Source organism: Parasteatoda tepidariorum, chromosome 3 (genome assembly GCF_982258835.1).
Source record: "Parasteatoda tepidariorum strain Cologne lab strain chromosome 3, Ptep-v5.0, whole genome shotgun sequence".
Taxonomy (NCBI): Eukaryota; Metazoa; Arthropoda; class Arachnida; order Araneae; family Theridiidae; genus Parasteatoda; species Parasteatoda tepidariorum.
In genome coordinates, this window is record NC_141757.1 from 91,301,105 (window position 1) to 91,319,180 (window position 18,076).

The 18,076-nt window shown below is 28.9% G+C and overlaps 1 protein-coding gene across 1 annotated transcript in view; it reads right to left on the reverse strand.

Annotated features, from left to right (window-relative positions):
• Window positions 1-3,387: 3,387 nt before the first annotated feature.
• LOC107438344 (nephrin) overlaps window positions 3,388-18,076 on the reverse strand; it is an 87,122-nt gene continuing 72,433 nt past the window's right edge. The window contains exons 7-14 of the mRNA XM_043043606.3: window positions 17,452-17,739; window positions 14,123-14,248; window positions 12,900-12,921; window positions 11,999-12,072; window positions 10,495-10,598; window positions 9,811-10,014; window positions 7,746-7,863; window positions 3,388-3,738 (exon numbers count right to left, since the gene is read on the reverse strand). Coding sequence (XP_042899540.1) covers window positions 7,843-7,863; window positions 9,811-10,014; window positions 10,495-10,598; window positions 11,999-12,072; window positions 12,900-12,921; window positions 14,123-14,248; window positions 17,452-17,739 — 839 coding nt within the window. The 3' untranslated portion in view covers window positions 3,388-3,738; window positions 7,746-7,842. The remainder of the gene's footprint in view (window positions 3,739-7,745; window positions 7,864-9,810; window positions 10,015-10,494; window positions 10,599-11,998; window positions 12,073-12,899; window positions 12,922-14,122; window positions 14,249-17,451; window positions 17,740-18,076) is intronic.

The window sequence follows — 18,076 nt, forward strand, 5'->3', positions numbered from 1 at the left end:
TAAAACATCCAATGAATCAACTTTAAAAAAATTTGCATATGTAGCAATAACTCTCGCATAATTTATTATCCAGTAAAGGAAAATGTATAGAAAATAACTCTCTGCGTAATGGCCATTTCTCCATAGTTAAATAAACGAAACTTTTTTTTGCTTCATTTTATAATAGCCCATTAACTAATACTCGAGTAAATGAAATACTTTTAGAGTTTAAATGAGGTTACAAAAGTACATTCAAAAGTAAGATACCTCATAGCTGTTTAAATGAAATGAAATTCAATTTAACTGTCAACATCACATTTTCGGAGAAACCTGCTAATTTTAGTTTCTTTAAAAATAATTAAACGGTCAATAAATTTTGCTAGAGTATTTTGAGCAGATAAAATAATTTTCATTTTAGTGATTTCGTAATTTATATGTCATATGGTTGCAATGTTTGAAATAACTAAACCAACTTTAATACTTGTGGTAAAATGTTTATATATGAATATCGTGAATTTTCTTATGGAATTTAATGATTTTTTTGTCTGTTTTTAACAAAGGTGAAGCAATATCTTTAATAGTTTTTTTTTATAACTTTTAAATGGTCTATCATTTTCCAAATTTGAGGTTCATTTTACTTTCAAAACACATGATTTTTAGAAGAGATATGTAAAGAAAATGTCAATAAATAAAATGATTTGGGGTCTAATTATAATTCATTATTAAAATATTTTATGAAAATGCACCATTTCTATATCCCTGCATATAATTTATCAGAAACTACATTTGGTCCATGGCGTCATAAATAATGCCAGATGAATATGCGTCAAAAATTTCACTTTTTCTTTGGCTAATTGTTTTGTTGCGTCATCAAAATAAATAAATTGCAAAGTAAATCAATTTTACATTATTTTTCAGTTACTAAATTTTTACAAATTTGAAGAAATTCATGCAAAAAATAGATGTTTATTACTTAAATATTTTCACTCAAAATGAGTAGCTTAAAGCGAAAGTTCTGATAGTGTGTACTTCTGCATGTTGACTGCTACTTCTATATATATATATATATATATATATATATATATATAGTGTGTGTGTGTGTGTGTGTGTGTGTGTGTGTGTGTGTGTGTGTGTGTGTGTGTGTGTCGAAGAGCCATTACATTATGACCACCCTTCTAATAACATGTAGGACCACCTTTAGCCCTCAAAACTGCTAGCACCCACCGTGGCATTCATTCCACAAGGTGCTGATAGGTAATCTGAGGTATCTGGTACCAAGCGCTCACCAACTAGTCCAGAAATTTCCTCACATTGCGTTGGGGTAGCGTGGCAGCACGAATTTGGTTTTCCAAGTAGGATCACAAATGCTCTATCGGATTAAGGTCAGGTGAATCTGGGGGTCGAGGCATGACTTGAAAGTCACTGGAATGTTCCTCGATGATTCGACCCTTATGACATGGTGCATTATCTTGTTGGTAAACACCATCCCCCGCAGGAAAAACTGTTGCCAGGAATGGGTGAACCTTATCTGAAACTATGTTCAAGTAGCTTACAGACGTCAGGGACTGTTCTATGAGCATTATGGGTCCTAATGTGCCCCATGAAAACACTATTTCTGGGCGAGGAAATATGAAAACCTGGGCGAGCCCATTGTTATAGATGGAGGGTGGTCATAATGTAATGGCTCTTCGTTGTATATATATATATATATATATATATATATATATATATATATATATATATATATATATATATATATATATATATATATATATATATATATATATATATATATATATATATATAATATGCATAAAAAGGCAGAAGTAGCAGTCAAAGAGATGTCGAAGTACACACTATCAGAACTTTCACTTAATTTTTAAATAATCTTAACTTCATTCAAACACTCACTTGAAAAGTCTCGACTTATACAACTTCCTAAATAGACTTATTCCCCTTTGAAAAATAACGATAAATTATTATAATAATGGTTTTGCAATCACTGGGTCTCAGTTAGTGTTCAGCACTTATAAAAAAAAATGTGGAATAATTTTCTCCGAGCTGGTAGAAAGTCTTTTTAAGTTAACTATCTTGTTAATAGGCATATCTTGTTCACGTATATAAAATATACGTGAATTTCATGCATTACATCATTTTTCTGTGATTACTTTAGTATTTTTAAGCCGTCTTTTTTTACTTTCAAAAACATATTTTAATAATGGTTTATTATTTATTATTGTTTGTGTCATTAGAAAATATATTGGAATTTCATGTATTATATCCTCTTTTTAATTGGGACGAAATAATTGTGAAGAAATATTGCGTAACTATTAGTATGTATGAGTGCAAAATAACTGTAACGGAGGAGACAGTATAATGATAAAAACAAATTGCAAAATTCCAAATCAGTTAGCACTTCAGTAAATGACGAACAATATCTGAAGAAATTCTTATATTTCGATGATCGGTAATGTATATTGCTTTTGAAGAACTTTTTCTTAAACTAACAATCAATTCTGTTTCCTTTCACTAAAAATATATCGAGTAGTTTATTTTTTATTTTTGGCGAAACAACAATATTTCGCAAAAAAATAAGCTATAAGAATATAAACAAAACACTTTACAAATTTATATGTTCAAAATAATGTTTCTTGCGGTAATGTGAGAATGCAGTATATGTGAAGAAGGACTCTCATCAATGTATTTTTCAAGCATTATAGAACATTAAATTCCGTTTTTGTTCATTGTTTTGTTTTGTTTTTTAAATTCGATATTTTGCTAGTTTATTTGAGTAACCACAGTTTCAGAACTTTTTGAGTTAAGGTTTCTTTTATTTTCATTTCTCCTGGCTATTATTTTGCCGTAGTTGTATTGCTTGTCTTTTTTATTTTTAAGCTTTCATTTTAAAAACGATCAATATGGAGCGGCTAAGTGGCGGGTATACCAAGGAGTAAAAAAAAATAGACAAAACCTTAAAGCAGGCCATAGAAAATTGAACCGGCCATATCTGACCTTTTGGCCATCGAAAGACATTTACTATCAAAAAATTCACGTCCTTGTGTATTGTTAAAATCTGAATACTACCACACTGATATGTTTTATTCGAGTAAACTTTCTGTTAATTCGTAATAATATTGAGATTTAAGTAACAGTCAATATTATAGTTAAGATTGAGGGGAAATTTCTGTTATGTAGTATTATACTTTTGAGGAGTTTTGTCGATGATATTTCAGTTAAACTCGGATACATATAAAACAATGATTCCAATTAAAAACAGGAGTAGAAACCCACTTCAGTGAAATTTCATTATGAGAACAGTCGTTATATTTAAATTCAATTGTCTTTTTGAAAAAAAATAATTCTGAAAATTTAAAAAAAAAATATTTTCAAGAGAAACAGACTTCGATATAAAAGTAAACATTTATTTCCATTTATAACAATAGTATAACAATCGAAAATGTAAATCTTAACAAGAAAGTGAAATTTGTTAACAGTGTCGTCGTAATTCAAATGTATACACTTGGTATATTTACTTAGATGTGATCTTTACAGATTAGTATAACAGTGAGAAAAATTTATGAAAGTAACATATCACACAAATATTTAATACATTTGCAGATTAATTCCCAACTTTCTTAGTTTTCCAATACAATTCAGAGTTCTTTACAAATTACTCATCATCTTGCAGTTACAGTTGTTCTATCCAACCTTTCGTCTTTAAACGAAAACGTCCCTGTACTAGGCCAATAAAATGCCTGCCTGCAAAAAAAGTATACAATTAATCCTGCGTAAATAAATTAAGAGATGAAAAAATATCTAATGAGCTGCTAGTTTCTTCTTTAAATCGTTAAACACATCGTAGTAAATGTATCGCATAGACTAGCTACCCATCTTCTGAAAATGAAAAATATCTTCATTGGTCTTAATAAGTGTATCATCAAGAAACGCATAGTTCTCAGACGGTGCCAGTGGTGTCCAGGCCTGGATCACCATACGAACCAGTGCACGGCTGATTCTGCAACCTGTGCAAATTGAGGCGGAAATCATCACACCCATGAATGCAATTGCGATGAGTGCTATTGCATTAACTGTTGGCACTCGAACACGTACAAAGGTACCAACTACAACTCTGATCATTCAGCCTTCGTCTCAGACTGTCCGACATACCAACAAATACTACATTCGCTAAGAAGGAAATTCATCGACAGCTAGATACATTTACATTATAAATGTTTTCCTACAAAATTTTGATCTTCATGAAACCTTAAAAAACTTTAGAAAAAAAAAACTTTTTTCCATAACTTTTTAGACTTTTGAAGAACTTTTCAATTTTCTTTTCTCTTTTTTATATTATTCTTCAAAATTTGACACAACGAAAATTTTAAAAAAGAAAAAATACGTTTCTTCTTGTCAACAACTACATATTCTGTTTTTCATATCGATTTGCTGTTCGCTGTTCACCTATATGTACTGGTGTACTCACTGTTGTTCTTGCTTCATTTGTTGCTTCATTTTTTTACTTATTTATTTATTTTTTATGAACTAATGTGTTACACATTATTGTCATCTGCATAACACAATTGTGATTTGTATTTGTGGTGTAGTTATGAATTTTGTAATTGTTTGCTTATGTGCTGTGTATTGTGCGAGCTAGACTGTCGGCCAGACGTGGACTATACTGTTAAGGGCTTTACAAACTACGTGTCCACGTCTGGGAGAAAAGAAAAAAAAAGTTTCTTCTTTAAATACCGAGTGGTCAGGCACGTTGTGTTCAAAACAAATTGAAATTTTTAAATAAATAAGGATAAGTTCTAAAGTACAAAATGGTTCACAACTACTTTTAAAGAAAAGCATGTAAGTATACGTGGCCGCGAACACAATGAAAATAGGTTTCGTTCCCACAAAGCGAGAAATTGAAACATGCTTGACAGGTCCCAGTGGTTATTTATTACCTGAAAACGAGTTAGCACAATATTATTGTTAAATAAAAAGAAGCTGTTCGAATTGTTGAAGTTCAGCTGCAACATATGCCTCGTATCGACGACGAATCTCTATACGAACTTTCACAAGCGTGCTATTTTAACCCTTTTGAAAGCTGTGGTAAGTATACTTACCACCACGTTTTACTACTTTTAATTTAGGTTTCTATTTTTCAATAACTTCAGCTTTCTTGAAGTGAGTTTGAATAAAATTGGTAACCATTTGTCACTTTTAAAAAACGTATAAAAGTTATAATAAAGTAAAAATAAGTAAAAATAAAAGTCAGTAAGTTCCTAATAGGTCATGTTAAACAGATTTAAAACCAAAAAAATTGCATTTTTATAAACTAAGTGAGTTTTTTTTGTATCAATTACTGTTCTTAAAACAATTTCAATTCCAAAAGTATTTTAATGTATCTTTACTAGAAATAAAAGGCCCGTTAAAGAGTTAAATAATGAGATGTGGGTATGTTATTCGTTAGCATTGAATTTGCCATTGAATATTCCGGTTTGGTCCTTGCTTGACACCATGCTTCTAATCTGCAAATTAGTTTTGAATACATTGAAATAAGATAGTAAGCAATCTCTATATATTGAAATAAGATAGTAACAATCTGCTTAAGAGGCAAGGCTCTTATTCATTCACTTATTCCCTCATCACTAATTCTCTCATTTCCCCAAGGAATTGGAAAACTAAAATTGGCAACATTTGTTTTTTCTGAGATTAAAAGAAAAATTTAAAAAAAGTTTCATTTAGATATTTTGTAATTATTTAGGTATTTAGAGGGTATATAGCCCAATAGACAGTAATGCTAAATTACACGTTTTTATTAAAATAGAAATTTCAAATTTAAACTATATGTTATTTTGTAGTAGTTTCGATATTTTGTAGTTGTTGGGTGTAATTAGGGATTAATTACCTGAATTGAAAGTTATGCTAAATAAAAGTTCGCGATTGTGACAGAAGTCTCAATTGTCGACCACATTCTCCTTATCATATAAAAAGAAAAATTAAAAAAAAGCTTCGTTTCGATATTTTGTTAATTTTTGGGAAAATTAGCCTAATTAATAGTAATCTTAAATATCACGTTTTTACCAAGATAGAAGCCTTAAATTTTGAACATGTATTTATTATAAGCTGAATAAAAAAACTAAAATTTTCTACTGATATTTTGTAATTGTGGGGTATTAAGATTTATAACAATCCCAATATGAAAATAAAAATTTGCAGCAAGGATAGAAATCCTAAATTTTCGATCACGCGGTTCTTGTCAAATAAAGGTAGAAACTAAAAAAAAGATATTTTGTAAATATCAAAGTTATTAGAGTGCATATGTGGAAATACTTTTAGCTTCGTTGCTTGTAACGAGAGTAAAATTACAGTGTACTCTTACTTGTGCCTCTCAGTTTTTCTTGACTTTTCGTTAAATTGCTTGGGAAAAAGTACAGCGTTCGTAACAAAAATATCGAAAGAAATCATTTTTTGAAAGAAAATAAGGAAAAGAAATCATTTTCAAAAAAATTAAATATTTTGAAATTTTATGTGCAATTACATATTTGAAATGAAATATGTTTCTTTTTAAATTTATAAATTTAATGTATAATATATTCTTTAACGGCTAAATATTTATAAATCCTTTTGGGAGTTACAATTTTCTTACAGAAAAGGAGAAGCAGCGGCTTTGAAAATTAACTAAGATAGTTCTCATTAAGTTATTGACTATGTTTTGGAATACAAATATTATCTATTTTCTAAGACTCAGCTATGATATACGCTGTCAATATTTGGGATGTTCATGTTGACGAACAAGTTGTTGTAATATTATTGAGTAAACTTAAGTACTGTGATAACAAGTTTCTTACGCCCCTCTGCCTGAAAAGAATTAGTACCAGAGAAAATCACTTGATTGTGGTAAATTGTACCCTCTAGTAACAGCATAATATCGAAGCTTCTAAATTGATTTGATAGGATGAGCTTCTGAAAAGGTCTTAGTCTTATAAATTAATGCCATCGGGAATGGAAAAAGATAGTAAATTACAAATAAAATTTTCTAAGTTTCTTAATTATGTCAATATATCTTTTCAGTTCTACGGATAATTTCGCTTAGTTTATCAACACCCATCACTTATTAATTATTAACTTTTTGGGATTCGTAAGAAAAGTAGACCTGCACTAAGTTTTACGTAAAAAAAATAGTCTGACATAAATATAGTCTGAAACATTATAAAATAAATTATATTCCTAAAATTTTATTTTAAGTTTTAAAAAAAAATTTTAGTTCTGTTATGAATCATTCACTTTATTGCCTTTATTCATCTGTTTAAACTCTTCTTTTCTCGAAACTATTGCTTTAACCCCTTCAGGACCATCAGAAGAAGAGAGATGCGCTTCCCCAAGCTTGGAAAATCCAATTTTATACGAATCAGTTCAAGTTGTTATACGTATCTAATTGAAAACACGCCAATATATTATTATTGGACCACATTAATCTATGATACTGTGATCGAGAATCTCGTTATCACAGTAAATCTCGTTAGGCGTTAATTATTATTTGATTCTGAAGTCGATTATCTGAAGTTGATTATATGAATTATTATAGGGTCCTGAAGTCGTTAAAGGCAACTTTGCGAAATAAGCCGCAACCGAAATAAAATGCTGTATTTATAATTTAAGACACATATCCCAATCAATCTATTTTAATAATTCAAATTTATTATATCATATAAAATCATACAAAATGTTAAGAAATCAAAACGTATTTTTTTATTAAGAAAACAATGAATTACCTTTTTATGTCTTTGCGATCAAGTATATCAATCTTCTTTACAAAACTGCCGGACCCTGCACTTTCAAACCAAACCGAATTATCTCACATGGAAGCATTTAATCGCCTATCTTGTGAACCTAGAAATATGGACAGAAGACTTCTAAGCATAAAACTTTTAATGTTCTTTAAATATATAACACTTGTATTCAGCGACCCTCATATGTAGGCGAATTTAGAAATTAGACCAGGTCTATAGGCCTTGCTAGCCTGCACTTAAATACCAACCACTCTCGATTTGCAGAAATATCACATGTTGCTTGTAAGCTACAGTTTGCCAGAGCCTATATGGCTAAGGAGATAAATAATTCACTTTCACTAGGATAACTATAGTTTCGCATCCGGATTTCTCTTGGCTCTCACGAACACTTCTAATGGAAATATACCTGTAATAATACTACCTGTTGTTTAAGGATCATGGGTGAGAGTCTTATTAAAATGGGGTATCTACACTATTTTCATCGTGATTAAAATACTTAAAAAATTGTAATTAACTTTATTATTTAATATTTAAACTATTTTCTTTCTAATTTATAAGCCAGTAAAAATTAACGAATACATTATTATTTTACTTTATTACAATAAGAGTAATATTAACAAATCCGGGAAGTAATTAGATTAAATACGCAATCATAAAAGATATTTTAATCCGGAACGAAACAGCCTGAGATGTTAATTAAATGCATATTAGTATCGACATGATGTGAATTGATAATATATAACTGCGTTAAAATTTACAAATCTGGATGACAAATTCCATTTATTGATGGAATGTTTATGTATTTCGTTCTCCTATGATGGAGAATGCTTCGAAAGAAATTAAAAAAATTTAGTATACATTTTCCTTTTTAATGTATATTTTTAAGCAAAATGTCTTAAATATTTTTAAACGTTCGTTTTCGTTACTGATTTGAATAATCTACTCTATGTAAAATAAAAATTAAGTCAATTACAGTAAATTATTCTTTATTCATTTTTAAGAACTCTGTTAGCCATTAAAAAATTGTAGTTCTACAAAATATTCAATGCTTTGTGCAATCAAAAAGTGTTACCTATCCAGTGAAAGTTAGGAATAATATATGAATTACCAATACCATTTTTCACTGCACAACATATTAAATACGTGGCATTGTTATATAACAGGGGTGGCCAACATGCGGCTCACGAGCCACATGCGGCTCTTTGAAGGATTGTTTGCCGCTTTCGATAAATGTACCCGAGTTCCCTTTTCATTTTTGTACTATTATATTTCAAAAAATTACTATCGTTCCGTATATTCCAAATTTTGGAAATTTGTACCAGAATCGAAGTATCCTGAATTAAAAAAAACACGCTTGTCGAATTATTTCAATATTCGGGACAAACAACGTATTTATGTGAATAATTTTATTCCACTTTAAAATTTGTGAAATCCAAACACCGATCTGTCTTAACTAACCAGCATCTCAAAGAATTACTGAGTGCCTTCTACTGAAGAATTATTGAGTGCTAAGTGTTTTCACCAATTATTCACCAAATTTTAAAGAATTATCAGGAAGTAAAACAAATGTGTTTAATTTTTAATATTTAAATTCAATACACATGTTTTATACTTTTATTTTTATGTTTTCAATAAATATAATTTCTGTGAAAGAAATTTAATACCATTTTTGCATACCTTTTAAATACGTTTTTAATTGCGGCTCGCGAAAAATGTCAAATTTTGAAAAATGGCTCGACTATCAAGGAGCTTGGCCACCCCTGTTATATAACCTTAATGACGGAAGAAACAGTGCAAGAAAATAAATATTTTTTATTTGTAATTAATAAAGAAAACGAGAAAACCTTAATTCAATAAATAAATAAGAAATGATATCAAGCAAATGCAGATTTCAATGGTGATTAAAATAGGTAATTGGGACTCTGGATAATGAAGTAGACTGTGAGAAAAAAGAAAGTTGATTTCGGGGAGAGAATCTAAGTTTACGGAGATAGTGATTACAGTATAAATGAAAAGCAACTTAAAAAAAAAGGATAAAAATGATTACCATGGAAAGTGGGTGTGGGGGTAAAACAAGTGGATTACAACTGGAATCTCCTTCATTTCCAATAACTGTCGTGCCTGGAAAAGTTCCCCTACTGGTATGAAAATCTATATCTGCGTACTGTGTCGGTGGATCCAGATGACGCCTTACAAATGACTGCTGATTCTCTGGGAGAGCTAATTCAGCGTATGTAATGCCATCGTAATGCTGCAAAAACAATGCAAACATTCAGTTAAAAAATACAGATTAATTCCATCGAAATTATTGAAATATGCTGATTAATAAATTTATCAAATTAATTTCAGAATTTTTTAAAAAAAGTGGAAAAAAGCCATGATAAAAAAAAAGGTCAATATGTCCTAAAATTCAGTTGAAATCGGAAAACAAATTTACAAGCCTACAGAAAAACACATACTCTTTTACCTGTTGAAACAACGTGTAAAGATATTTTGTGTTCAATATTTACTAATTGTCCAGTCCTATTAGATGATAAATATTTATTTTTTAATAAAAAGTCAGTAGAAAATGCATATTTTAAATGCCAATGAAGACAATGAACAATGGAATATCAGTCAATTGTTTAACTGTCAAATGAATATTTTATAGCGCAAAAACATTTCAAATTCCCATGTGTTATAACTACGACTTTAAATTTGCAATTTGAGTAAAGAAGACAACAATGCTTACGTTTAAATGGACACTATTCATTATGCTTGTGTACTTGTGATCTTCACCAGAAATATTCTTATAAATTACGTCAGAGCTCGCATGCGCAGCTTTACTTGAATAATCTGAAATTAAAAAAAGTTTTTTTTGCAAAGAAAGCATTATTTTTCATTAAAACGCTCATTATATTATAAAAGCAACTTTTATTGTGTAACATGAATTATCTCTAAATGTACCAATGTACGGAAATCAGTCAATCAACAAATTAATCCAATCTGTAAATTAACGTAACGGATTATTTAAATTCCAAAAGCCACCTTATTTTATGCATCTGACAATCCAAAAGTGATTTACAACTTGAAGTTTTAATTAAAGCGAAACTGAAAGAAGACGAAATGTCAGGAATTACTAACAAAACACTATTTCATTCTAACTTCTTTTAATAGTTGATGCAAAGCTTGTAAACGAATAGCGTTGTAGTTAGAATATAATAAGGAAAAATAGTTTACGGTGTATATTATATCATTCCGAGAGAATTATTTGCTGCAATTGTAAAAACTGCAATAGATTGTTTCGTCATTAATTTGAAATATATATATATATATATATATATATATATATATATATATATATATATATATATATATATATATATATATATATATATATATATATATATATATATATATATATATATATATATATATATATATAGATATATATATATATATATATATATATAGATAGATAGATAGATAGATAGATTTACTGTCGAAAACCCATTTCAATAATTTTAAAATTTATTGATAATTATAATTTTGTTTACTTTGTAGCATGCAGATAAAATGCTTTTCCTTTCATACTTGCTTTTCGTTAATTGATTATTTAAATCACCGGTTGTTTTTAAGATTGCTTGTTTGATCGATGAGATTTATTGAAATGTATGTGAACTATATCAAGAGTTAAATTATTCAAACAACAAAAAGTTATTAAATAAAGTTTAAAACTAACTTTTCCATTACATAGACTTGGAAGTGAAAATAGTTTCATATTAAAATGATACCAAACTTAAAATAAGCAGATGAATCTATACGCATGTCATTTATTGCCTTTTCTTTCAAATGGAGTAAGGAAAATAAATAAATTTTAGACACCACAATATAATGACTAAACATAAATAGTTAATTAAGTTCATCATTAAACATAGTATTTAATAGAATTATTCATTCCAATTAAAAATCGATTGCTGTAATAAATAAGACCGGTAAACAAAATATTAAAAAAATATGGTTTAAAATATTATGGTTTAAAAAGCGCATGAATATGAATTGTTGAGTTTTAAATGCTGAATCTCAAAGCCTAAAATGCAGATATTAAAAGAAAATTGTTGCCATGTGATTAAATTGATGTTTCAATTAAAATATGATGTAATAACTCTTTCTTAAAAAATAGAATTTCATCAGCAGATAGTATTATAATTAGTTTCAAGTTGCGTTCGTATGACAAAAATATCTCAGCATCTTACCAGTGCAAAATGGCTTTGATGGTATCACATCTGGGCTGTCATCTTCTAAATGCTTCAGTGTTGGAGTTTGCGCTCTAAAAGTATAAACATGCAGATCATATAGTTCGGAAACTGTTTCTAAAGTATAAAAAATAAACTAAAACAATTATACTGACGTATATATTTAACCAAAGCATTATTAACGTTTAAGATTTCCACTGTCCATAAATATGTTTAATAATATTTTTTGTTTTAAAATTTCATAAAAAATATTTAAAAATTAAAATTTTAAAGTTACATTAATCATTAATAAATAATATGAAGCTTGATTTACAATATTAGACTCATTAATAAACGTATTTTTTTCCAGTACAACTGTAAAAGGGTTATATTTTATAGTTTCGAAAATTGGTATACATTTTTACGATCTAAGGAAAAGCACGACGATTAATGTTTTAATATTGTAAGAAGATATTTAATGGGGTTAAAAATATCAAATGCGTAGAACTATATTTTACGAATATTATTTTATGAATAAGTAGAGCAAATAATATGTGGGCATAGTGTCTGATTTTATAATATTATATTATAAAATTACACACGATGACTTAAGTTTTTTTTAAAATATTTTAGAGATTATTTCTTTCCACGGGAGATCAGTGATCAGTCTTTTTCTTAGTACTGCCACCATCATAAAAATTATTACTTTCAAATAGTAAGGTAGGACCAGAAGATATATTTCTGTTGAGAAAAACTCTTTAGAGCGAAACTTATTCAAATGCCTTTTAATTTTCACCCTTATTTTATTTAACGGAACTATTTAAGATTTGAGTTTCAATTGTCTTCTTACGGCAACTGAATGGTATTTTGAGTATCGTAAATATGAATGAAATCATGAATATTTATTTTTAATAATACTTACTTCTTTGGACTTCCTCCATCCGCTAAAGAAAGAAAGGAAACGTTAATTAGTGTTTAAAGACAAAATATTTCGAGGTTTGCTTTCAAAGAATTATACAAATTAAAAAGAAAATCGTGAATTACATGGAATTTCAAAAAAATAAATATAACAATTTAGATAAAAATAAGAAAAGTGTAAAAAAGTAGTCTTTCATAATTGTCTATCATAAGAATATTTAATATTGTTTCTATTGAAAATATTTTACGCAGATTGCGTATATGAAGGCAAAAGTGATATTTGTGCGCTTTTTCTAACTCTTATAACTTTCGAAATTAAATGAAAATATCCTAAATCATGTCAAAAGGAATCTTGGCCCGTCTATTAAATTATGTGAAAAGGAATATCCCAATATAAATAACTGTAGATACTTTTTATGTTTTCGATTTTGCACTCAAGTCGATAAAAGTATGGAGATAAAAATTTTGAGTTATTTCCAAATGAATGCTAAATTCAAAGCGAAATTTTATTTACATTTTCCTTCGAAACAGCCTAATTCTCTTTATATATAGTTTGTATGAATCAGACTTATTTTAATGCACTTTAGAGTCTGTATAATATAGATGATTCAATAAGCCAAAGAACAATTTTACGGATGTGATATGTCGTCGTCAATGTGGCACATACTAAAACCTATCAACTTAAAAGCTTGTTTTTTATTTTATTTTATTAACAGCAACAATTTGTTAATCTTGACTTATTTATTGTATCAAACCCCATTTCTTTCTGAATTGTAGGAATTCCATATTTAGTTTAATTCAGTTTCAGTTTCTTTTGTGAGAACATTTAGTGCTATATTAACATTGAAGACATTTAGCCCCAAAGAATTGCACGAAAGCAAAAGATCTTATCGTAATTATAAATTCTTTTAAATTTAATTGCAATATATACTGCATATTGAGACAGATTTAATAATTTTATCAATTATTGCTGATATCATTCAATATACATTATTTATTGATAGATAGATATTTGAGTTCAAATTAGCACAAAATGTCAACTTTTGCACATTAAAAAATGCATCTATAAAACGCGTCAAATAATTAAATGCTAATGGCAGATACAGATTTCACCTAATACTTCTAAACACAAAGCTCATTTAGACGTTATCAGGGTAAGTGATCAAAAATGTTAATTAAAAAATAGGACTTGAAATTAATTTATTTGTTTAAACGCATGGGTCTTACCTGAGCTATCACTTCCATTTCGTGATTTTAAAACTAAAATGATGATAATGGCAATAACTACAAGGGCAGCAACGACACCAATGAGGACAGCTAAAATCGTACTAATTGTAATTGCTGTTTCATCTCCTATAACAAGAGAAAATTCATGAGAAACAAATATATTATGCTTCAATCAGTAAATCATATTCGTGTTTAATTTAACAAAAGCTAATTGATTGCTGCTCTAACATGCACATTTCGCTAATTCACCTACACTCAATATACACTACCTTACAATAATAAACGAGAAATTTTCAGATTTCGGCATTTTTTGTTTTAATTTCTCAAGAAATACTTGTATTATTAGTATTAATATTATTAGATAATTATTTTATAGCGTAATTATTATATAATTTTTCACGTTGTACAATCTCTCATACATATCAATTAAGTTTGAAACGTTTAGTTGTTTTTAAGGACCGAGAATGAATTACGAACAAAAACTATTACTTTTGAATATCCAATGCCAAAAAATTAACCAATAAGCTTTTGATTAAAATATTCAATAACTGCGTACAATTTCGTATACCTAACTAAAATATTCATGAAGATATGGGCATTTTATTTTCCTCAGGTGTTGAGTTAAATCTGCCTCTGTGGGGGACTTTTTGATGGAATCAAAAGGGGCAAGAGGGACTCTACCCAATTATCCGTCGTCCACTCAGGATATTTCAGGTCAGCACTGTGGTCGGCGCGAGCCTGGTGCAGAATTCGTATCAACCACCCATTGCTGGCATATTCAAACTCCAGTCACATCATTGGAAGACAAGCGCTCTCCCTTCTGAGTGCTCACTGCTCTCCTTTAAATTTGCAATAGTTAAAGGAACTATTAACATTACAAGATATCCAATTAAGATGCTTTGAAATTGAATTTTATTTTTTGACATTGCGCAGTTTAGTATTCCCTAAATAAATTAAAATATAACAAAAATATTATGACTAAGTCGTATCAAGATTTAAAATAGACTGCAATATCATTCCATTTTAGTAACTCAATGAAAGATTCCTCCGATTTAAGATTGACAAAAACTCTGATGGAAACATATTGCTAATGAATTATGTATGGAATGCTGTATATATATATGTTTGATGAAGGCCTCTATCTGAAACAAGTTAAATACAAAATGTGAAACATGTAATTTTACCCAAAATGGTAAATACAACTCAAAGATATTGCAGTCTCCAAAAACCTAGGGGTGTTTCATTTTGTATAGATTTCCTTTAAGAACTCTGATATTTTATGGATTGAAATGGAAACCGTTAGTAGTTGAATAGAAAATGTTACAAACAGAATGTATATAATGGATGTTTTGACGTTTTCTTTTCCAAAGAAAACGTAAATTTCTTTAAAATTCTTTTCATTCTGACGTAAAAATTTATTTCCATTGATAAAATTTGATACCTAAAAGAGCAGCATGGGTGAAATATGTCTTAAAAATGACAACTTATAAAGCTTTTTTTAGAAAATTATGGGGCATTAAGGACATACTTCAGAAATAAAATAGAGCATTCTTAATGTCTGCTTTTTCATTAACATTAAAAAATGTATAGTTTTACAAATAAGTAATTGTTTTTGTCTTCGTTTTTGGGACAAAGCAGCTAATTTTTATTATAATTACTTGGTTTTTATGTTTTGAAAATCTATTGAACAACATTTTATAATTACGTTTAAGGTCGTAATCGTAAATGGGTTTTAAAAGACTTGAAAAACTGGTGAATCATCTATAATATTTTAGTAATAATTAAAAAGGATGCTTTAAAAACAATTACAAATTTTTTGTCAGCCTTTGCCCGAGTTTTTTTCTACAGAGTATGCGCATAATTGCAACTATAACTAAACTAGCATATTTTCAATGGATTTTACCTTTTTTTAAAAAAAAAACCCAAAACATTTGCTATTTTAAAAGAAAATAAAACTATTAATTTCAAAAAAACTTACGTAACAATGTACGTATAATAGAACATTATAAGGGAAGCAAAAACTAAACATAGTGTCAATAATTATAGGAATATTTACTGAAATAAAAAATAGGAATATTTACTGAAAAAAAGTACGAATTTATGCTGGAGTTTTTAGAAAAATTGAAAATTTCTAGAATCACCAATTACTAATCTGCCTGGTCTAGAAAAAATTTAAAATTCATTGTCAATTTTCCACAAATTATAGAAAAAATATAAAGTTAGTAATTCGAATATAGGTTTTTGAGGTCCTAGTAAAGAAAATGAGTTTTATATGACAAATAAAGTGAAAAAATATGTAATTATTAAGTATCTGCAATTAATGACTTGCAAAAGCAAAGGATTTCGAAGACAGAATGAAATTTTTTCAGTAATTTTGCCTTAGCAGAATTTACAAAGAAATCTTGGCTATTGGCTTTCATAAAAAATATTCTCCTAGAAAGTACCATCGTTGAGAAGAATATGATAGTTTATCGTAATTTCGTTTGGGAGATAAAATAAAAATGGAAAGTGTATCATATGATTATATTTTGATGCAAAATTTCCTCTGATAAAGAACGATTTAACCTTAAATTGAGATGTGATAATGCTTTTTTAAATATTTTATCAGTTACTTTTTCTTATGGTATTAGGAGTATTACCTCATTCTTATTTTCTTCATGACTTTATTCACCTTAAAATTAATTATTATTAATTATCATTATTTTTATTTCACTCTTGAGCGTGTTAACACTTAACTATTAATTTGCAATGTGAGCACGTGCATTGTGAGTACTTTTCTAAACACGTAAAAGAACTACTTACTAAACTCTTAATCGAAGACTTTATTTTATAACCAGCGGGAATAGCGATCAATGATTAACTCAATACCCTTTGTAATTATGAACCCGGGAACACCTAGATAAAACCTTGGGACAAACTAGCTTTTGTGGAAAACTTTTTTAATGGAACTAACTTGTATTTGCTTTATACGGACAGGAGTGCCACGAAAATCACCCAGGTTCAGCTTGACTGCAAGGGAGTTTTAACTCATAAGCCGTCTAGCACTGAGGATATTTTAAGCCAGCACTGTAGTCAGTGTGATCTGGGAGAGAATTCATATCAACCAGTCCCTGCTGGAGAACCTGGGCCACATCATTGAGAGGCAAACGCTCTATCCTGTGAGTTACCACGGCTCTAACAAAAAATAGTAAAAAATTCCTAATTTTCCCAAAATCTTTTAATTAAAAAAATTTAATGTTAACAAAATACGGTAGGAAGTATTTTACATGAACAAGGTGAATGAACATTTTAAATAAACTGAATTAAGTGTGGATAAAGATATTCTTTACCTAAGGGCATAATTAGAAACACGCAAGGATGCCTTTGTTTTCCAACACTGTTTTTCGCCCAGCAACTGAGTGTACCATATTCCATTCGTGATTTGGGTGTGTAAGAAGCGATGCTACGAGTAGATTCGGATGTGTAAGACAGCACATCAGTCATTTCAGATGTGTTATTGAATATCCATCTAAATTCTACGTCTTCGGGATCAGCTTCTACTTCACACGTGACGTTGACTTCTTCATATTTACCAACAGCATAAGTTCTCTTTAAATTTGATATGCATACAGGTGAGACTAAAATGGAAGTAATAAATGATTGCATGCAGAAATTAAATATCCAAATCTATAAATAAAATATTAAACTGAAGCCGCTACAAATAGTAGATATAATGAACACATATTATGAAATTTCTTATTATAGAAATGTGCACCTTTAACCCTTAACTAGCAGTGTCATTGACCGTTAGTATTGCCGGTACTGTGTCGTGTATGAACCTACTGAATTTCATCCTTTGAATGCACATATTTTACCGCCCGCTTTGCTGATAAATTTTAGAATTCTTTCATTGTGTTATGGAATCTGCTGCTGGATTTCCTTACTCATAGTGTTTTAGCCTACATGTGCCGGAGG